Source organism: Trachemys scripta, chromosome 17 (assembly GCF_013100865.1).
Source record: "Trachemys scripta elegans isolate TJP31775 chromosome 17, CAS_Tse_1.0, whole genome shotgun sequence".
NCBI lineage: Eukaryota > Metazoa > Chordata > Testudines > Emydidae > Trachemys > Trachemys scripta.
The window spans coordinates 24,264,462-24,286,155 of record NC_048314.1 but is presented as its reverse complement, the minus strand read 5'-3'; the positions used below and the strand labels follow the sequence as shown (position 1 = coordinate 24,286,155).

Genomic DNA, 21,694 nt, shown 5'->3' with positions numbered 1-21,694 from the left:
CCAGTGATGCAGGAGGCAAATACAATGTGGACTGAACATCAATGCAAGCTGCCTCAGAGCTTTAACCAGGTGACTCCTAGTTCTTGTGTTGAGAAGGAGTAAATAACACGTCCTTACTCACTTTCTCCACACCAGTCATGATTTTATAGACCTCTCCTATCCCCCACCCCTAGTCATCTCTTTACTAAGACAGTCCCAGTCTTTTTAATCTCTCCTCGTATGGAAGCTATTTGGAACCTCAAGTCATTCTGGATGCTCTTCTCTGCACCTTTTCCAATTAAAAATGCTAGCATTGTTAGAAACTAGAGTCAAGCAATCCCTGAGCTACAGAGACTTTACCAAAGTGAAGCAGTTTGGGATGAGGAGACTCCTTTGGTCTAACCTTGACTGAGTTGGTTTAGCTCCTCCTCTTTTTTTAGAATCACATCAGTTTTTTCATTGATCAACTGGTCCTTTTCCTTTATCAGTAAGATCAGATCTGTAACCTTGAAGACGGACAAAAGAAGGTAGACAGGAACAGTTAATATGTAGAACCCACATATGCTAAAATCTTTCTGTGGCTTAGCCAAAGGGTTACAGAGTATCACTACCTCAGCCAATGCTGGTCCCTCATTAAGAGAGAGAGGGTTTGAAAGCAGGCGAGAACTTCAATGAAAAAAAGATACTGCTTTGGGTGAACTCTACACTGGAATTGCAACTTCTGTCATGTCCAGCAGATGGCAGCTATGAAATAATTACCAAATTAAAACCATACAGGACTGCAGCTTAAAATGCTCTGCAGTGGGTGGACCTAGGAAGCAGGAGGATGAATACTGATCAGCACCACTGTGCGTTTAAAGTGATTGCCTAGAACAAGGTCAGGTTACTGGGTTGGCTCCAGTACGTTCACTGGCTGCTTGAGATGCATCTTGGGGTAAGTAGAGAAGTTTGCTGTTGGCTGTTGCTGCCAGTGCCTCTTTGCCCCCAAATAAAATTTTAAGACACATATACTAGTTCCAGGCCACACAGAATGCGGGTTAGAGGTCTGGGAGTACGGATTAGTTTACACAGCTAATTACTACAATGCCTAGCAAAATAATACAACTAATGGCCAAAATTGATCGAAGTCACATTGAGACTGCTGAAGTCTTCTGACCATCACTTTTTCAGAGGACAGAACAGGGCTCACTTTGGATTACAGCAAACCAAGTCTTTCGTTAGGAGAGAACAGCTATGGATGTGCAATATATGCTGCTGTTCTTCAATCTGCAGATACTCACCATCCAGGAAAGGAAAATATAATGTAATATTCTATGTCCGCACACTTGGTTTATAATCCCATTCAAAATCCTGTCTGTTTGCATTCCAGGACATAGGCATGTAAAAAGCAACAGAAAGCATCACTTCCACCCAGAACCTAGGCATCCTATGTGACCCTGGAGACCATCTAACTGATTCCTCAAGAATCAGATCTGCAACTCACTCCCAAGAGCAAAAAAACCTAAAGAGGTGGTACTGCAGGCTGGATTCAGTGAGACCTGCACTATTGCTTGGCTGACAACACACACAGGTCCCAGCAACAAACAAGCATTGGTTTATGTTGTCCAGGAACACTTTTCTAGACAAAATAACTTGGATTTGACAGTGGGTCCTTGAATGCCAAGTTGTCAGCACACAGCAAACATTTCTGGGGTTAATTTGGGACCACTTTCTAACAGCACAAACAAGGCTGTGATCCAGTAGAAAAAAGAATGCAAGAAGTGTAGTGTGATGCTTATGGAAAAAACTGTCAAAATGATGGAGAACCTTAGCACTGGGCTCTCAGCTATCACTGGCACCTAGCCCTCCCTCTCCTCTTCAACTGTTTATTACATCCACCTGCTGCATCCTGCCTTAATCTCTGATCCTGCAAACACACACTTAGGCACATACCTAACTTTGAGCACAGGCACAGTTCTATTGACATCGGTGGAACATCTCACATGGGTAAAGTTACACTCCTGTGTAAGCATTAACAGGAAGGCCTTAGACTGGAAACTTTTGGGGGCAAAGACTCTTCCTGGATGTTTGGGGCCTAATCCTGATTTGGGCCCCTGGTTACTGGGATAATTACGGAATCAGGTTCAAGCTTGCTCTGTATGGATTAGGGCAATCCAAGGGTTCAAGCAATAAACGTACCTGCTGCTGTAATTCCTCCCTTTGTTTCCGTGTTTCTTCCAGTGCTTTGGCAATTTCAACACTGACTGTTTCTCTGCTGCTTAATTCCTTCTGCAAGCCAGTGATAATTCAATAATTACGAAAGAGGAGAAAATTCAGTATGAAGCTTTCACAGGAACAAGACTAAAAGCCAGTGGTTTCTCAACTCTAAGATCCAAATCCATTAACAAATGGAATGTCTAGGTGATTAGCAGACAATCTTGTCCCTCAAATCAGACTTCTTGTTAAATCAATGCTAACTTAAGGCTGGCAGAGAGCCCATTTCTTGGAACTTTTCACAAACCCAGGCAATTGCATTCAGCTTACCTAAAATGGAACACTTTTTTGGTTTCTATTGAAGTAGTCAGTCAGTCTTCACTGCTCTTCTGCTGAAGAATTGTTGCCACATCCCACTCCAGAGAGAGCTGCATTTCAGGGATGGGTGAGTGATCCCCAAGCATTGGCTGGAGTGGTTTGGGATTCTTTTTAAAATATATGTGGACAAGAGGATTGATACTGGCACCATTTTTGCATTGGCACTGTTGACAGGTGAATAGTTCTGGTATGCAAAGTCAAACCTGACCACCACATGAAAGGCTTCATACCTGCCACTTCCACTTTTGCTTTTTCCAATTTAAAAGACACTAACAACTATGCATCCGAAGAAGTGGGCTGTAGTCCACGAAAGCTTATGCTCTAATAAATTTGTTAGTCTCTAAGGTGCCACAAGTACTCCTGTTCTTCTTTTAACAAGGAAATGACTCCCTCCAGTGGCCAAATCTTAAATTCTACATCACACACCAGAGGGCTGATATTTAGAATGTTGAGAGCTTTCTAGGAGATTATAATCTTAAAGGAGAGAAGGTTTAGGCTTTAAATGACTGAACAGTGTTTTATTTAGTAGTCCTCTAATTTAGATAGCAGTAGCTGTTAAAGGAATGAATGATGTATTGCTGATGATATTCTGTGCTTTTATTAGTGCTTTTCTTCCTCAGCGGATTTCAAAGCTATTCTTACTTGACAGGATCCCTTTAAGTCCTGGAATGTACTGTTTATGCCAGTATTTAGTAAGACCTAAGCATTGTGTGTCAAGAAAGTACCAGCCATTTGTAATGAATCTTGAATGGTTTGTATTGTGTAGGTATTTTAATTCCAAAGAGGAAGGTGTGTGGCAGTAATTAACCATGATCTGAACCTATGAGCTTTAAGTATGGACAAGAGGGTACAGTTTGCCATTAGCTGTTTCTCAAACTTAGTTCTTTACTTAAGCATAGTCATCAACAGAGTTAGGCCCATACCTTTAGTCTTTCCAGTTCAGACTCTTGTTTCTTTAAAGAACTTTCATATTCTTGTCTGCTTTCATTAAAATCTTCATTTTCCTGTTCCAACTGGCTCTGTAAAATGGAAAGATCTTGTGTGCCAAGAACCAGGGTGTGAACATTTACAGTACAAGTAAACATCCACAACCCCACCCCCAAAGAGATGTTGCTTTATGCATATTCAGTGCCTCTGAACGTTGTTGCTTGGAGAAAGATCTTCACCCTCAACTTCAAACCACCACAGTATGAACAGCTTTGAACATGCAGTTACATATGAATTTAGTATTTTCAGACAATACACAGAAGGGTTACAGGTGATGCCAGAGGCAGCATCTGGGGACTCAATATCCCTCTACAGAACAGTTTCTGTACTTACTATCTTATGTTGGGAGGTTGTTTTATCAAACTCTCGAGCTGTTTCAAGGGCAGCTATTTGAGCCTCCAGCCTGCTAATCCGTTCTGCGCACTGATGCTTTACCGTTGAGAGATGCTGTTGTAACTTGCTGCTCTCAACCTCTAGATCTGTTTGCTTCAGGAAAAAACATTACTGTAAGTTAACACTGTATTAACCCTATGGTTACTGGAGGGCAAAGTACGTGGAGCTTGCAGCCAGAGTCAGGCATAACTTCATACTGCTTTATCCCCATTCTTATCGCCAACGAATGGCAATGCTATGCTTTATTTCTGTGGTGATCTGGCGCCTACCCTCACATACAAATACATTTACTCATCTTGGAGCCATTGCTGCAGGATTAGCAGGAAGGGTTCTGACAACTGCAGCCTTATCAATAAGGAAACGGAGAATAGTGGAGACGCTTTAGCGGGAGTCGCCTGAGCGATTAGAGGATTCTCACCAGCTTTTGGATCTGTAGATCCCTCTCACCGATTTCTTCTTTGCTCCTCTCTAGTGCCCCGTTAGCGAGCTGTAGAGCTTGGTCAAGTTCTTTCAGCTAAAACAGGAGAGTGAGTTACTCCCTTGTCCATAAAGATCGATATTACTGGAGAGCAGCACACAAAATAGTAATATGGGGTAGGAAAGGAAGTAGCAGAGGAGGCTAAACACAGAAACCCTTAGACGACACCTTCCAGGAAAGGGCCTACCTGGCACATGTTGCTTTCTTTAAAATTCTTCAGAAACTCGTCTCTCTCACAGAGCAATCCCTGTGCTTCAGTTACTTTGCTGTTCAGTTTAGTGACCTAGAAATAGGAATCGAAATGTAAATAAATTAGATAAGGAAATATGTCATACCATGGCCCCTGCCTCCAGCGGCTGGCTGTGGCATGACACGTGCACCTGCCTCGTCTGTCCTTTATTCACCCATGCAAAGGAATGTTGTCTCAATGACAAATTCAAACGCTTATTCATATAAAATGCCAAGTCCACAGGTACCTGGTAGTAAAAACAGTTCCTCCCAACCCCGAAAGTAAAACTTGGTTACAATACAAGAGCTCTTTGATCCCAGTGAAAGGTCACTGGTTGCCATTAACCACTCTGTCAGAACTCTGTTATCCCCATTCCAGGGCCTCCGTCTCCAAGAGTTTCAAGACGCACTTTTCTCCCATGAGTCTCTTCCTGGAGCCCAGAGTCAGCCCCACCCCTGCTCAGGGGAACCTCCCTCCAGGACCAACCCCTTTTTCCTGGGCACTTTCCACATCCCACCACAGTGCTCACTGCAGCGTTACACTCCCCGGGCTTCCTTGCCAGCTCCTCAGGGCCGCCCTCCAGAGTTAGCCCCTTGCTTCTGGGCCAGGCTTACGCTGACCACTCTGGTTCTTGCGCTCTTCCTAGGGATCACTGTACAAGCCTTCCTGAACTGTGGCACGGTTCCCCAGCTCCAGCCAGTCCTTCAACGGTTTTCCTCAGAACGCATCACCTGCAGCTCACCGTTACTGCTCTCCTTCTGGTTTCCTGAAGCTCTTTCCTTCAGACAACTCTTGGCTGCTCTCTCCCCTGTGGGAAGGAGGCGCTCACAGGCCCCCTTCCCATCTTCCTTCAGGGACCTAGAAGGGTCTAGGGCCAGGTGCCATCTTTTAACAAAACTGGGGGGTGGGGAGGTGGTGTTCAACTGGCCAGTCACAGGTGCACTGGCCTCTTGCCTCTAAAAGGCCAGTGTCACCCTGTGACAGAAGGGTTAGTATGAAACCAGGGCTATATATGCCACACAAAATCTCTAGTTAAAACAGACACACTAAGTGGATTTGGTGAGATAAGGTTTCTTTTCAAAGCTCAATGTTATATTCAGTCTCAAATCTTCTGAAAAAAAAGACTGAAAGGTTGGCAATTGGTATTGGGTTTTAAATAAAATTCTCTGGATACTAAAACACTCCTAATCCCTCCAGATGGCCAAAAGTGCCAACCCCACTGAGTGCACTGGTGAAGGAGGAGGAAATACCTGGGTTTCCAGTAGGTTCACAGTCTCAGCATGATTGGTTCTAGCTGTCAATAGCTGCTGTCTGGTGTCATCCAGTTTCTGCTCCAGAGCAGTTTTCTGAAGATTAAACACATCATCACAGATCATACAGGGGGACTCAGAAGTTTAATCTCTGAAAACTGCTTTTAAGGTGAAGGCATGATGGCCAGAATCCAAACAGCAGTTACTAGGACTTGTAACACACCTTTGCACCTAGGAGCTGACACTGAGTGAAGCTACTGACCACTACTGCACAGCATTTGTACTGAAAATGGGAGACGTGGAGATGCTCGACTGAAGTCCAAGCTGAGGATGTAATCAGCATCTGTGACCAACTTCAGGGAGTCAGAGAAACTACAATGCTGCAACAGAAATACCTCCTCTACTGCCCTTTAGAGCCACTCTGCTGGGACATTACAGAACACACATGCAAAGGGTAAAATATTTACTAGCTGTAGCATTTACTCTCTAAGAGGACATTGTGCTGCCTCTACAAGTAGCTTTCAAACTGGACTTGGATTTATTTAAGCCAGGTTCATTTACTAGCTGCACCAGGCTAGGGTGCTGGGCACTGCAGGCGAGTGCTGCCAGGGAAAAGCAAGTGTCCCCGTCCTAGGCTGGGGAAACCTGCCTTTGTTCAGAAACAATATGGTATATCAGTGCCGCGGAACAGGGTCAGGAAGTAACGGGAGATATTGGCCGTGCGCAGTTCCAATCTGTGCTCTCTCAACTTACAGCTATTTCTCATCAGTGCCTGGGTCTTAGCTCAGTGGATACAATGGATGGTTTGGACTTTGCTTAAGAGTGCCCAGAGTTCTTTCCCATGTGCTTTGCAAGCCCATTTAGCAACCAGAGCACAGAAGAGGAGAAATATACATTAAATGTTAACTCTTTGGTTACTGGTATTACGGCTTGCAATCTCTGTGTGCTACCCTCTCTACAGAGATGACCATGAACACACTTGAGAAGGTCTAAGATTCCACCCAGCAGGAGCAGAGTGCAAATACACACTGCAGGAACAGAAGCATATGCAGGATATTAGATATTTCTTCCATTACATGACAGATACAGTAATAGTCACACAGTTCTCAAGGGATTTAAAAAAGTCTAAAAATGTTACCTCCTTGAGTAGCTCCCACACATGTTCATCCCCTGAAAAATTCCCTTCTAATCTCTTTTCTAGGGAAGACACTTTTTCCTGCAGATGTTCAATGAGTTTATTTTTCTCAACAACTTCAACAGTCATCTGTTGGAACAAAAAGCCAGTGTCATCTTTATAGCCAAGCTCAGTACATAGTGATTTCACTTGGGGGGAACCCACCCACCCCCTCAAACACACATCAAAAAGAAATTCTCTTTAATGAAAGCCAGTCTATGTTATCTTAGGGTATGTCTAGGATGGGGGGCGGGGAGGGAGAAGAGGGGAAGGAAGGGAAGACCCACTGCAGCGAGTCTCAGAGTCCAGGTCAACCAGCTTAAGCACATGGGGCTCATGCTACAGGGCTGCAAATAACAGTGTAGACATTGAGACTCTGGCTCTAAAACCCAGCAAGGGGGTAGGTCTCAGAACCTGGGCTCAAGCCTGAGCGTAAACATCTACACTGGAATGTTAGCCCCATAACATGAGCCCATGTGAGTTAACCCAGGCTCTAAGACTTGCTGCCATGGGTCTTTTTTTTTTTTTTTTTTTTTTGCAGTGCAGACAGATCCATACAACATTAAATATATACCAACTCAACTGAAGTGAGGTAGATTGTTAGATTATTCCCTTTCTCGGGGTTGTGGCTTCCATTTCTGAAGCTTCACTGAATCCACCCATTCATTCAATACTGGCCTACATAATTTGTATTTCAATTAATTAATTTATTTATTAGGCCTATATAAAACGTACTGTCCCAAATAAAGCATAAAATAGAGAATGTATTTTAATATCTTGAGTTGGGATTTCTATAGGAAGTGTTTACATTTTTATTTCAATCTGGAAGAGAAAAGGTCATTTTAACTATTGCAGTTCTACCAATCCATGTTATTTGCTCGGTCCATTCAGCCTTTCCAGTAGAGGTCTGCAATTTTATTCCCTCCCATCTGGAAAAATTATGCAGTATGGACCCATAATTAACTTACTGAGTTGTATGCCCAACAGAAGCTAGATTTTCTTGTGGTCTTTGATACTAATACTTTGGATTTAGTATGACTATTGCCAGAGACTTCTCTGATACCTAATTTCATTACACAATTCCCTTCCCCCGGTGCTTCCCCAATTTGTTAACATTGTCCACAGATAGCAAAGCTCCATTATCCAAACTTCTTGAATTTATTCACAAGATTGCCAGTGGGGGTATCATGGCTGGCAATTCTCACACATTTACCCCACTTTCCAGGCATTTACAACTCTCCTGGTGATAGTCCTAAATAGGGCTGAAACTTGCTATAAAGGGACTTACAAAAAATTAAGTCTTGCTCCAAGATTACATTTACTAGCTTTGGGTGTTTTTACCTGCCAGTAGAAAGTCACATGCCTGGTTCATAATTCAACTGAGGAAGTTAATATAAAAATCTCTGCTTAAACAATTCAGAAGCCACGTTGCACTGCATTCATGCCGTTCAGACTGATTAAATACAAACAATCTCAGGTATAAGAGCTTGAGAACACTAAAACCTAACCAACTTCTGAGTACCCTCCGATCACACACATAAGAACAGCCATACTGGGTCAGACCAAAAGTCCCCACATTTTCACCTTTAGCTTATGTTGTTCATATTCCAGTTTGAGAGATTCATGCTCTATCTGTAAAGTTTCCAATCTCTTCTCACAACCAGAGGCAGCAACTCGAGCCTACGGCATATAGGAAAATGGTTTTTGATTCTAAACTCAGTTTTTACAAAGCGAATGCAAACAGAAACATTTCAGCGAAGGCCCAGTTTGAACTGTCGCATTAACTGACAGAAAGGAAGGTATCAGACTCCAATTATCTCAACTTACGTTTTGCAAGTCTGCCGAAAGATGCTGAATGAAGGTTTGTAGCTCTTGTCCTCTCTGCTCCAGGGCAGTGATCTTATTTTCTGCATTCACCCCAGCTGCCACTAGTTCATCCCTTCACAGAAAGAAAAACAGTAACTCAATGTGCCAGCAAGCAGAATGCATCTGCCAAGGGAAGGAGGCTAGATTACGAAACCTATGATTTTTTTCTAATCTTAAGAACAGCCATTTTGGCCTGGCACTAATCATTCACAGGAGCTTACAAGTTAGTTACTGCATACTCCAGCACTCATAACCAGGCGGAAGAATGGTAGTGACTGAGCACAGAGAACTCTAAGTGATCCGGGTTGCATACAAACAAACCAAAGTTTCAATTTGACTGTAAAAGGGTAATTTTAGTAAAGAAATAGTGTACTCCCTGTCACATGCTAGTATGCAAGTACTGACTAAGCATCGAGCCTACTGCACATGCAGGCTCTTCAAGGGGAGCTAGAGCCAAGTGGGAAATACATCAGAATATCTAGATATTGCTGACAGACTCCTTTACCCCACCACATACACACCTCTGTGCTTCCAGCTCCGAGTGCTGCTGCCGCAACTCTTCCACTTCACTGCTCAGAAGCGATGACAAGTTGCTTGTGACCTGCAGCTCTTGTTTAGCATGGGTTAGTTCCCGACGGCATGCCTCTAGCTCCTGTTCTGCTCTGCTTAGAGACTCTTCCTTTTTCAAAAGCTGAACATTAGAACATTATCTTTGACAAAGATGAACTGATACAATTAATAAAGGCTTCTGAAGGAGGGGTCTTGCTGCCTTTATCAAAGTTATAAGCTAAATTAGATTAAATTTTACACAGAGAAGGCTGAAAATTCAGTGTCAGCTGGGAGTTTACATGACACTGCATGCAGACACATACTGTAAAGCCTCCAGTTGTCAGTGAATTAACATACAGGTGAACCTCAGAGTTACAAACTGACCAGTCAACCACAACCCTCATTTGGAGCTGGTAACATGCAGTCAGCAGAGACCAAAACCAAAACGTAGCTACAATACAGTACTGAGTTAAAGGTAAAATACTAACTAACTAAAGGGAAAGTTTAAAAAAAAAAAAAAAAAAGAAGCTTTCTGTGCTTGTTTCATTTAAATTAAGGTGGCTAAAAGCAGCATTTTTCTTCTGCATAGTAAAGTTTCAAAGCTGTAGTAAATCAATGTTCAGTTGTAAATTTTTGAATAGGGGTGTTGATTAATTGCAGTTTTAATCGCACTGTTAAACAACAGAATACTAATTGAAATTCATTAAATATTTTGGATGTTTTTCTACATTTTCAAATATATCGACTTCAATTACAACACAGAATACAAGATGTACAGTACTCACTATATTTTTCATTACAAGTATTTTCACTGTAAAAATGATAAAATACTATTTTTCAATTCACCTCATACAAGTACGGTAGTGCTATCTCTGTCATGGAAGTGCAACTTACAAACGTAGATATTTTGTTGTGTTACATAATTGCACTCAAAAACAAAACCATGTAAAACTTCAGAGCTACAAGTCCACTTAGTCCTACTTCTTGTTCAGCCAACCACTCAGACAATTTACAGGAGATAATGCTGCCTGCTTCTTGTTTACAATGTCACCTGAAAGTGAGAACAGGCATTCGCATGGCACTGTGGGAGCCCAGTTTGCAAAAAATTTACGTGCCAGATACGCTAAAGATTCATATGCCTCTTCATGCTTTGGCTATCATTCCAGAGGACATGCATCCATGCTGATGACGCTCGTTAAAAAAATAATCTGTTAATTAACTTTGTGACTGAACTCCTTGAGGGAGAATTGTATGTCCCCTGCTCTGTTTTACCCACATTCTGCCATATATTTCATGTTATAGCAGTCTCGGATGATGATCCGAGCACATGTTTGTTTTAAGAACACTTTCACTGCAAATTTGACAAAATGCAAAGAAAGTACCAATGTGAAATTTCTAAAGCTAGCTACAGCACTCAACCCAAAGTTTAAGAATCCAAAGTGCCTTCCAAAATTTGAGAGGGATGAGGTGTGGAGCATGCTTTCAGAAGTCTTAAAAGAGCAACACTCTGATGCGGAAACTACAGAACCCAAACCACCAAAATAGAAAATCAGCCTTCTGCTGGTGGCACCTGACTCAGATAATGAAAATGAACATGTGTCTGTCCACACAGCTTTGCATCGTTATCAAGCAGAACTCATCATCAGTATGGACACAAGTCCTCTGGAATGGTGGCTGAAGCATGAAGGGACATATGAATCTTTAGCGCATCTGGCATGTAAATATCTTGCAACGTCAGCTACAACAGTGCCATGCGACTGCCTGTTCTCACTTTCAAGTGACATTATAAACAAGAAGTGGGCAGCATTATCTCCTGTAAATGTATCTCCTGTAAAGTGTCCGAGTGGTTGGCTGAACAAGAAGCAGGACTGATTGGACTTGTAAGCTCTAAAGTTTTACATTGTTTTGTTTTTGAGTGCAGTTATGTAACAAAACATCTACATTTTTAAGTTGCACTTTCATGATAAAGAGATTGCACTACAGTACTTGTATGAGGTGAATTGAAAAATACTATTTCTTTTGTTTTCTTACAGTGCAAATATTTGTAATCAAAAATAAAGTGAGCACTGTACACTTTGTATTGTGTGTTGTAATTGAAAGCAATATATTTGAAAATGCAGAAAAGATTCAAAAATATTTATATAAATGGCATACTATTATTGTTTAACAGTGCAACTGATTGCGTGATTAACCTTTCTGAGCACATGACTAACCTTGTTGCGCGCTCTCCTGCTGACAAAGCTGCTGGTGCTCGTTGGGGGTGGAAGTTTTTGTTTTGTTGGTCAGCGGGAGAGCTCTCTCCAGCTGACAAACAGCAGCTACACTGCTGCTACCTGTAGCAGCACAGTGGTGTCGCTAAAAGGTGGGTAGTGCAGACAAAGCCTTAATGTCGAGTCACCAAGTAGTATATATTTGAGCACCAAAAACAAGAGACTACAAAATAATCTCACCATGTGTTTGACTTTGGCCAGTTCCTGCTGTTGAAAGCCCTCTAGTTCATCAATTTCATCTCTCTTTTGGAAAAGATTTAAACTCTGCTCCCTCATTTCTTGTAACTGAGCCGAAAGCATCTCTTTTTCCTGTTAAACAAGCACCAAAATTAAACAAGGAATCCAAAATGTCTGCCACTCAGTTTCAGGTCAGCAATGTATTAAATTAAGCTTCTTGGGAACAGGATCTTGTTTTATGTTTATAACTGCAAATCCCCATGCACTCTTATGGTGCTATATAAATAACAGACTTCTTACACATGTATTTTCAGAATGCACGTCTCAGTAAGCAACACAGGTTGCATTACTGAACTTTGGAAACTTTCAGGACTGTGCTGTGAACAAGACAAAAATAACTTATTTAAGAAGAAATTATATAGGAAGTTCTTTACACCCACCATTCAAGCATGCCATAATAGGCAATTAATACTTGAAACACTTGACAGCAAATCTAAACATCCGTTTAATGCTTCTGTGGTAAAAGATGCCTGGAGCAGAGACTTAGTTGGACAGCTGGAACAACTACAGCAAGAATGAAATCCTTTTTAAAAAAATATTACTGAAGTGGAACTAATTTCTGCTATGACGCTGACAACACAAGACTGAAGTCAACATACATCTATTTTTGGACAATAACTTTACAATACAACCCTGGCTGCACTCATAGCTACAGCTCTTGGCAAGAACTGCTCCTCTTTTTAGAGCCAAGATACGCTCTGGGAGTGAAGTGCTTCATGTCAAATCCCCAGTGGGGTAGGTGATCTAAACAGGTATTGCCATTACACTTATTTCATTTGCAGGCATCCGTGGCTGTGAGCCAATAGGATTTTTCTCCAGCCAGATGTCAATTCCCTTATGCGACTAAAGCTCTGGTCTATAGTCATTACAGTGCTCGCCAGCTACTTTGGTGACAAGGCTAGAAAGGCTCTTAACAAATCTCACCAAGTCAATGCTACACAGAAGAATAAGGGGAGCGGTAATAAAGCTCATCCCGCAGCACTCTGTTCAGCAGTTGCCATAGCAAATGCATATAATATTCTTGGCAGGAAATGAGCATCAACAGCAGACGACAAAGGAAGAGGGAGCGCTTGCAAGTGCCACTACGTAGTCTACGCTAGTGAGGGTTTTGTTTATACAGTGCCAACAGAGCGCTAAATGCTTCACAGACAGGCATGAAGACATGGTCACTGTCCTAACGAGTTTATAGTCTGAAAACAAGATTTTACTTTTTTTTTTTTTTTTTATAAATGTATCATCAGCTTGCACATAAAGATCTTCCTCACCCCAGAACCACTCTGTTCTCCCTCAAACCACAGAGGGATAAGAGATTAAATCACTTCCTGGCATGCAGTGTGATTTTGGAGTACCTGACTCCCAACCTCGGGATCAGACCACAGAGCTCTCACATTGGCTCTGAAAGGAATAGCTTCGAGACCTTAAGCATTCACATCTCTCTGTCCCCCTCTGTAAAATAGGGATGATAATACCTCGGCAGCAATGCAAGGGATTAATTTACTAATACTTGAAAGCATAAAGCAAGAAATGTAAGTGCTATCTCAACACTCCGCTAACGGACACAAGCAATCTGGGTAAAGGCTGAGCTTTTACATATATGCTGGCTGGCGTGCCAATCTCTCATCTCTTGCTTGTGTCTGAAGTCTGTGTTTGGTTATTTCCCTCTCCAAAACTAGTTCCAGTTTAACTTCCGGGGTGATGAAGTGGAGAATGAAACATGAATATCAGGTCTCAGCCAGAGAACAAGGAATCAGATACTCTCGATAATTACATTTTCTGTATAAACTTTTCTTTGCCAAGTCCCAGTATGTGCATAGGCCTACATTTAACAGAGAGGTATCAAAGGAGACTTGCCTTTTCAAGATGAACCAACTTTTCCCTCCATTCCTGCAAAGGGGAGGAGAGAAGGACAGAAAAAAAGAGGGCAAATAAAAATCTAAGCACCAACTTTGAAATGCAACAATAAATGTGACTGAAGGTATTAAATTAGGATAATTGTTATCAAATGGAATGAGTAAAAGTAACCAGAGAGGATTTTAATATACCAGTAAAGCCTACGACAGGTTCATTTATGACACGACAGCATATCTGCCCTGTGCAAACAAAAATGCATCATCTACAGCAGTGGTTCTCCACATACTTACCATTGTGGGCTGCATATGCAGCCCCCTCTGTGTTATGTGGGCCACGTTCACACAGTATTTACGCTACCTGTATGACCCTGAGGATGTCACACAGGCTGCAGCTCTGTGCTGATTGGGCTGCAAGCAGCCCACGGGTTGAGAACGACTGATCTATAGACATTTTAATTATGTGACAACAGAGTTGTACCTAGACAGCAAATGTGAGTTTGAGTTCACATTAGAGACTTTCATGAGCTCTTTTAAAGAAAAAAGAGCGAGCTGTGCACGTTGTCTCAGAATGAACTGTCAGCAACACTGACCCTTGCACCTTATCCCTCTTCCTTTCCCTCCACCCAGATAAGAATAAATCAAGGCAAACAAATCCTGCATCTCAGCAGTGATTCTCTAGTACTACAACATGTTGACTATGCCAACATCATTGTATTCAGAAGCCTCCCGCTATCAGTCAATTGTTTCATTGTGTCAACCTTGTGTTTATTACCTGGTCCTTTTTTTCTAATGCCAAAGCCATTCCTTCAGCCATCTTTGCTCTGTTGGCCTGGTAAGCCTCATTCTGCTCCTGAAATTTCTTCATGGAAGCTGTCAGAGAATCACTAGTTAAAAAGTCACGATATGCAAATGCCAACACTGTGTATTTACTTCTGTAAATATTGTAGGTCACACTAAAATTTAGAACTACCACTATCAAGATGGTCAGGCCTCGCTTTACGTTCACACAATGCCTAGCACTAGGAGTGCTACCACAAACAAAGATTTCAGCAGGGCCCTATCTGGACTGCAATAATGCTGTCATAAGTTCAGCAAAAGAGCTTGCTGGCAACTGTCAGAATAACTGCAAACAAACCACAGCTGCTTTGTTCACTGTAAATCAAGCAGAAAGTTGTGTGCTATTTTTACAACCAATATGTACGCAATATGAAGAGAAACATTTTTAACTATACAGCTTTTTACACTCCGTCTGCATTCAAGGCAGAACAGTTTTAAATTAAAAAAGAAAAAAGGAAAGAAAATAAAAGTACGTACAATCCTGATGCTTTTCTAATGCAATTTCAAGCTTCTCTTTTATCTTCTGCACGTTTCGGACCTGTTCAGCATAATCTTGGATGAGGAGGGAGAAGTACAGACGAGGAATGGACAGACATTAGGGAAAGAAATTAAAAAAAAATATGAGTGGAAAGTGACAATGATTTTCTTAACTAGAAAATCATTCCTGTTAAGGAAAACTAGGCTGACCTTAACAATGAACACCACAAGCAAATAATTCTGCCACACACCATCCATGGAGTAAATGGTCGGTACAAACAGAAGGGCCTAATTACACTAACAGGGAAAAGGCACTAAATCTGGCACAAAAACAGGAACATTGGCTACAGTAGAATGTGGTGACAAGCACAATGATTTGGTTTGACTTCTGCTTGTGAACAATTGCCCCAATGAGATAAAGGGAAGGAGGGTCGGAGAAATCCAAAAGCAGTTGATTTCCTTGTTCCATATTACACCTTACAATAGCTGTGCAATATTTTGGCCAGCTCCCTTGCTTAGCTAACAGCATCACACTCTTACCTTTAAAATCCAGGCCTTGATGATGCAGAAGAGGCAGTGAATGTATAATTCTGCCATTTTTTGAGCAGATATGATTAACAGGCCAGATTAAAGGAAGAAGGTACCTGGAACAAGTATATTTAGAAGCCCACAGGAGGATTTGTTTACAGATCTTGGAGTCTGGTCAAAGTTTCAGGTATTTGTAAGACTCCTGTCTCTATGGCAGCTAAGTATTGAGACCTCAAATGCCCCTAACAATACTTAGGGATTATCCCTTAGGAATAGGTGAGCACTTAACAATTCCAGTTGCACCATAAGCCTCCTTTGCACTTCCCATATTCGAGAGCTGAGCAGGGGCCTGCCCAGCCCCCAGTTCAAGTTAGAACAACCTTGAGGCTGCTCCAAGTTATGATTTGTTTCCCGTGACCGCCCTATGAGCCCCGGGAAGCAGAAAATAGCAGAGGACATAGTGCACTCTAGCAATGCCCCAATCTAGTCCCTACACCCAGGACAGGGAGCCGAGTCAGCACAGGGCCCCTTTGCCAGCTGTATGCCAGCCAGGGAGGCCCCCATTACAGGGACAGTCTCCAAGGGCCATTTCTGTCCAGTTTAAGATGCATCAAGATCCAGGCCCCCACCCTTCCCTTTTTTGGGAGGCAGGTCTTTTTAGACCATTAGCTCTTTCCGGGCAGAGACTATGTCATCTTAAGTACTGTTCAGTGCTGAACACCACGGAGCCCTGACCCTAACTAGAGTCTCTGGATGCTACTGAAATAGTAAATTTGAAATCAAACTGGGGCCTGGAGGGTTGACATCCAGGGCTTTGGAGCTGTGCTCCGGCTCCGCTCCAGCTCCAGGCAAAAACCTGCAGCTCCACTGCTCTGGAGCTGCTCTGCGCTCCAGCTCCGGGCTCTGCTCCAAAGCCCTCACATCCAAAAAGAAGTGTTCTGGTTGGAGCGTGGGGACAGAGAAAACAATACTGAACATTCGGGAAGATCCCACAGATGTGCCAAGAGAACAGCAGGAAGACAGGAAGTCAAATCTTTATTTGAACACTCTGTATGGATTTTGTATTGACTGTATTGTACAGCTCTCAGATGCTGACCAACAGGCTTATTATAAATGGATTAAGTAGAAAGTTAGCTAGACAGCAAAAAAAATTCCTTTTGTAAATAAAAAAAATAAGTGTGAAGGAAAATATTTCCCAGCACTGAAAGGTTGTAAGTTATCATTTACATCCCCAGGAAACATACCAGACAGTTTGGCCTCCAGTTTTCGTATTTGTTCATTTCTTCTAAGTAGCTGGGATGAGAGATCTTCTCTGGAGCTGCTTCCATCAGAGGCCTTGGCAGGTTAGAGAGAGATAGGTAACTACGTGGTTTCTGAACTCCAGAAAGAACAATCCTGCCACACTCAAATTTTAATGATGGCGAACATTATAAGGGCTAGAAATAATGAATGGTTTCCTATTTCCCATGGAAAGGAGAACAGATTTGCATATTCTGCTAGCTAAGTCAGTGCATATGGTCCTTGGGAGAAAGAAAGAGGGTATAAATGTCACCTCTGCAACATGGGCCTGTGACACAAAATACAATATTTTCTAAAACGAATAGTTGCTGAAAACAAGTAGCTCAAATTACTGGACTGACCATGTAATAGGATGACTGGAAAGAGATAAATTAAGCCACACAGGTTGGAAGGATTCCAAGCAGGGGAGAGGATGAATAGTTAAGTAGCGGGAAAAGGGAAATTGTAAGCCTTTCATCTGGGAAAAACAGTTTGCAAACACTGATACAATGTTAATTTCTGACAATAATATTAATTTAATTAGTTTTTATTCTCTACAGTCCTCTTATTTTTTGCTCGTTATGGAAACAAAATTAAAAGCAATTAAGTGCATACTGCTAAAGCACAGAATTCTTGAAAAATGAACAACAAATCCTGAACTATTACCCATATTTTATTGTATGCAATGTAGTTGTAGCTGTGTCATTCCCACAATATTAGAGAGACAAGACGGTTGAGGTAATATCTTTTATTCATGGCTTATTACAACAATCTGTAACCCACTAACCCCCTCTTTCTGTCCTATGACTGCAGAGATGTTAATGGTCCACTCTGCCTTGAATGGTCCCTTAGAATATACGTTAACTACTTATGCTAAGCAATCTGTTCCACCTTGCATTTAGCGGTGATGCTCCAAGTATCTTTCCCAGGCCAGGTCTACACTACAGACCTATACTGGTATAACTACATCGCTCAGAGGGGTGAAAAATCTACACCTTTGAGCGACGTAGTTATACTGACCTAACGCACTATATCGATGGGCGAGCTTCTCCAGTGGATATAGCTACAGCCTATTGGGAAGGTGGATTAACTACGCCGACAGGAGACTCTTCCCCCATCGGCACAGGAGCATCTTCAATTAACTGCTGGGGCCGCTGTGCCGATGCAGCGTTTTAAGTGTAGACCTGCCCCAGACCGGAAGAAGAGCTGTGCGTGGCTAGAAAGCTTGTCTCCCTTGCCACCAGAAGTTGGTCCAGTAAGAGACATTACTTCACCCACCTTTTCTCACATATATTTTAATGTCTCCCTCCATTGTACTTCTTTCTGTTCTCTACACCAACAACGCAATAGCAATTGATATAGTATTGAGAAACATTGTGGCTATATGAAAATTAGCTGAGTGGGGGAGTGAAAAACTGAGTGTAGAAACCACAGTATTTTCCCATTCACTATTTGAGATCACGATTTCCTGTCTAGCTCAGCACCAATATCTATGTTTGAGATTCAGAAATACTATTTTACAACACCCCTCCTTGGAAAAATCTATTTTACAGATGATGGAATGAAGACACAGGGGAAATCTTCTGTTCTACAGCAACTGCAGGGTCTGAAAGTGATGCTGCTGTATAATCTAATCTAGGATTTGGGTGACATAAGAGCCTTCAGAAGGCATGACTTTCAGCCAAAGCACTAACAGGTTTTATTTAATGTATGCATACCTAAAATTATTAATATAGAGTCTACAGATACTATAGTTTAAAATGAAAAATAGTTTATCCAATTAACAATCTGCAAGTTTTTCCAGTGCCACAGAAACATAAGCATCCTATGTAGGTATGTAAACAATATGCCTGACCAGTAACTGCACCAGGAACCTAAGAGGTTAACATAGAATCAGAACACTACAATCTAAGACTTGCTTTCTTGCAATCTTCAGCATTTCATTTACTTGCGGTATCTTGAGTTTTGCTGTAACATTGTTTGATATTTTATACCTTCATTTGCCATGTTCTGCACTGAGGATAATTATGTAATTTATATTCTTAACATGAAAAAATAATGTTTAATATTTATTCATCCACTAACATCTGACTATACTTACTTCAATTTCCAAAAACTATTCTGATTAGAGATACATTTGCACATCACTCATCTCTCTCTGCCGTGCACTTGGTTTTTCAGTCAGTCAAGATTCTTGCATGGCTTTTTGTAACCTTGTGCATTAGAAATGCTGTAGTAAAATGCAAAATATGATACTTACAAAATCATCTCCAGAATCTGCTCCCACAGACGTGATTGACTCTTTGCTGACTGATCTGGGAATTCTGGCCGCCCCTCCTGGCCGAGGAGCAATTGCTGCTTCCTCTGCTATCTTCTTCTTCAGTTTTGCAAACATTTTACTGCAGCTGCAGTTCTATGGCACCAAAAGAGCCAGGTATTTTGAGACACGACCGTTCCCAAATTACACAGTTAATAAGTTTGATGCTTTATTTAAAGGTTCCAAAAGTCAAGATTTAATTTTAACTCAGCCAGTTTTACTCCTGTTCCAGTTTCTTCAAAGGGCTCATAGCCTAACAGTGCCTGTGAATTAAAGAGAGATCAAGTTTCAACACCAAACCAGACAATAGACTGAAACCAATACAGCATTAAAAGACATTTTTATTATCCTTATTATAAAGTTCATATCTGTTAGACTGCACAATTAAAAAAATTAAAAAACAAATTACCTACTGAATTGAGTGGAAACACTCAAATTCATTATTGTTAATTGTCAAAAGTGGATTTGGAATTGTCACCAGTGACAAGTTTTGCAGATTTCTTCCCAGAAAGATATTTCATTTACTTTGTACACAATTTTCCTCAGCAAAGCGGTGGATAAGAGGCAAGAAGTTTGGTTAGGGGAATTTTCCGTCAATTCTCCAGATTGCATTTCCACATTTTGCTTAGGTTTTCTAATAGCTAATGCTGTGAACAAAACGTGTGACATGAGAATAAAGCTGGGTTCTTGCTGGGTCATTCACACTGGTAATTTCTCAATGTTTTCTCAGAACTATTTTGGCTCTGTAGAGCTAACAGGAATAAAAATTCATTTGCAGTTATTAACTACACTAATCAAGGAGCCTAGTAGGAGCATATTGACATGACAATGATAGACACATCTCAGAGTAAATTTCTCTCGTTTCCCCCTTTCGCTGTTTTGAGTTCTTACTCTTCCCTTTGACTTTTGCAGGGAATTATTACCGAGTTCTTCTAAACTCTCAATTTTGGTGTCTCAGTTTGGAAATAAATCTTTCCCCATTTCATCACCTAATTTTTAAGCAATTCTACAGAAATTTGACAATATATTCAACAATTCTTCTTTATTGTCTCCTGCATCATCAACTTTCTCACATATTCTTCTGCGAATTCGTCTGTTTGTCTTGTGTTCTAAGGAAAGTTGTAGACAGAGCTGCATCTGCTATCATCATTCAAGTGTTAACATGCTGCTCCTAGAAATACGGAATATTTTTAAATAAATACTTCACTACCCACCAAATCCTTGTTCAACAATCCACCGATTTACCAGGTTGATGTGCAACCTCAAGTCTTTGTTCTCAACTCACCTGGATGTCCCTCCTCTATGCTGTTACAACTCCTTCGAGTGTTGAAAACAGCAGTGTAATCCCACAGTGAAATTAGCATTCCAAGCACTGACATGGATACAATTAGTTACTCAGAACTCTCCTGCTTATTTTGTATTAATTACTCCACTTCCAAACCTCACTTATTCCAGCACAAAGAGTCCACACAGGGACAGTTACTCCAGAATGCCCTCCCTGTAGACAATGCCAACAAGAACTGAAACGAGCTTTGGGCTCCTAGTTGCTGAAGCCCCACAGCGCGCCAGGGGAGCAGCCCGACTGTGCATCTCACACGGGGCGGTGGGAGGGGGAAGGAGAGCACCGCAAAGCGGAGCCGAGCGGCTCCCTCACAGGCCCCGCGCCGCAAAACCCTCCAGCTGAAACTCGGAAACTCGGAGCCGTTTTCCGGGTGCTCCAAGAACGCCTCGTGCCCCCCACGGCCCCCCCTTATTATCGCTTCCGAAGCCACGGAGCCCCTGGACACGCGCGTTCCCCTCCCAGCTCCTGCCGGCGGCGCCCCACGAGCCCGGCTCCGAAGCGGTACCAGCCCGGGAGCCTCCTGCGCGGCAGCCCCTGCCCAGCCGACGCGCTACTCGGAGCAGGCCGGAGCCGCAGGGCGGGGCCCCCGCGCCCAGCCCCCCCCCCCGAGGGTGTCTCAGCGTCTCACTCACCGCGCGGCCCCCGGCCCCTCTGCCCATCCCCCATCGCCTCCCACCGGCGGCAGCTGCTTCCGGAGCCGAAGGTGACGCTCCCGACACCGGGAACCAGCTGTCAAGCCCCCAACCCGGAAACATAACTCGGCAGCCGGAAGTGACGAGACCTACCGACTAGGGGAGAGGGCGTCTGGCACCAGGCGCATGCGCACAGCGGAGGGCGCGCGGGCAGTTCCTCGCCGTCCGGACTAGAGCCCTCCCCGCAGCCTCGTTCCCGGCTCGGCAGCCGTTAAGCCCGCGAGCCGCCGGGTGTGCGTCAGCCCCGTCCCGCGCGCCGGCAGTCAGGGGCGGGGCCGACCCTCCGGGAGCGGGCAGCTGGGCGGGGCTCCCTCGTTGCGGCCCGGCTGGCACTGCCGTCACTGGCCGGCGGGGGCGCGTAGGGAGGGGGCCAGGGGGAGCTGGGCAGGT

At 42.8% G+C, this 21,694-nt stretch overlaps 1 protein-coding gene across 5 annotated transcripts in view; it reads right to left on the bottom strand.

Moving 5' to 3' along the window:
* The window catches only part of GOLGA1 (golgin A1), a 30,060-nt gene extending 8,550 nt beyond the window's left edge, over positions 1-21,510 (bottom strand). Inside the window, exons 1-18 of one of the 5 annotated variants that reach the window (XM_034793440.1) lie at positions 21,398-21,510; positions 19,214-19,533; positions 16,920-17,010; positions 15,148-15,222; positions 14,606-14,703; positions 13,835-13,867; positions 11,927-12,055; positions 9,449-9,618; positions 8,889-9,000; positions 8,646-8,741; positions 7,026-7,151; positions 5,888-5,983; positions 4,596-4,691; positions 4,349-4,444; positions 3,871-4,023; positions 3,474-3,569; positions 2,158-2,247; positions 383-485 (exon numbers count right to left, since the gene is read on the bottom strand). In XM_034793440.1, coding sequence (XP_034649331.1) covers positions 383-485; positions 2,158-2,247; positions 3,474-3,569; positions 3,871-4,023; positions 4,349-4,444; positions 4,596-4,691; positions 5,888-5,983; positions 7,026-7,151; positions 8,646-8,741; positions 8,889-9,000; positions 9,449-9,618; positions 11,927-12,055; positions 13,835-13,867; positions 14,606-14,703; positions 15,148-15,222; positions 16,920-17,010; positions 19,214-19,348 — 1,795 coding nt within the window. In that variant the 5' untranslated portion in view covers positions 19,349-19,533; positions 21,398-21,510. Of the gene's footprint in view, positions 1-382; positions 486-2,157; positions 2,248-3,473; positions 3,570-3,870; positions 4,024-4,348; positions 4,445-4,595; positions 4,692-5,887; positions 5,984-7,025; positions 7,152-8,645; positions 8,742-8,888; positions 9,001-9,448; positions 9,619-11,926; positions 12,056-13,834; positions 13,868-14,605; positions 14,704-15,147; positions 15,223-16,919; positions 17,011-19,213; positions 19,534-19,679; positions 19,800-20,555; positions 20,647-21,244; positions 21,373-21,397 lie in introns of those variants that run through there. The other 4 variants (XM_034793438.1, XM_034793443.1, XM_034793439.1 and 1 more) reach the window with 4 other exon arrangements.
* Between the last annotated feature and the right edge of the window lie 184 nt (positions 21,511-21,694).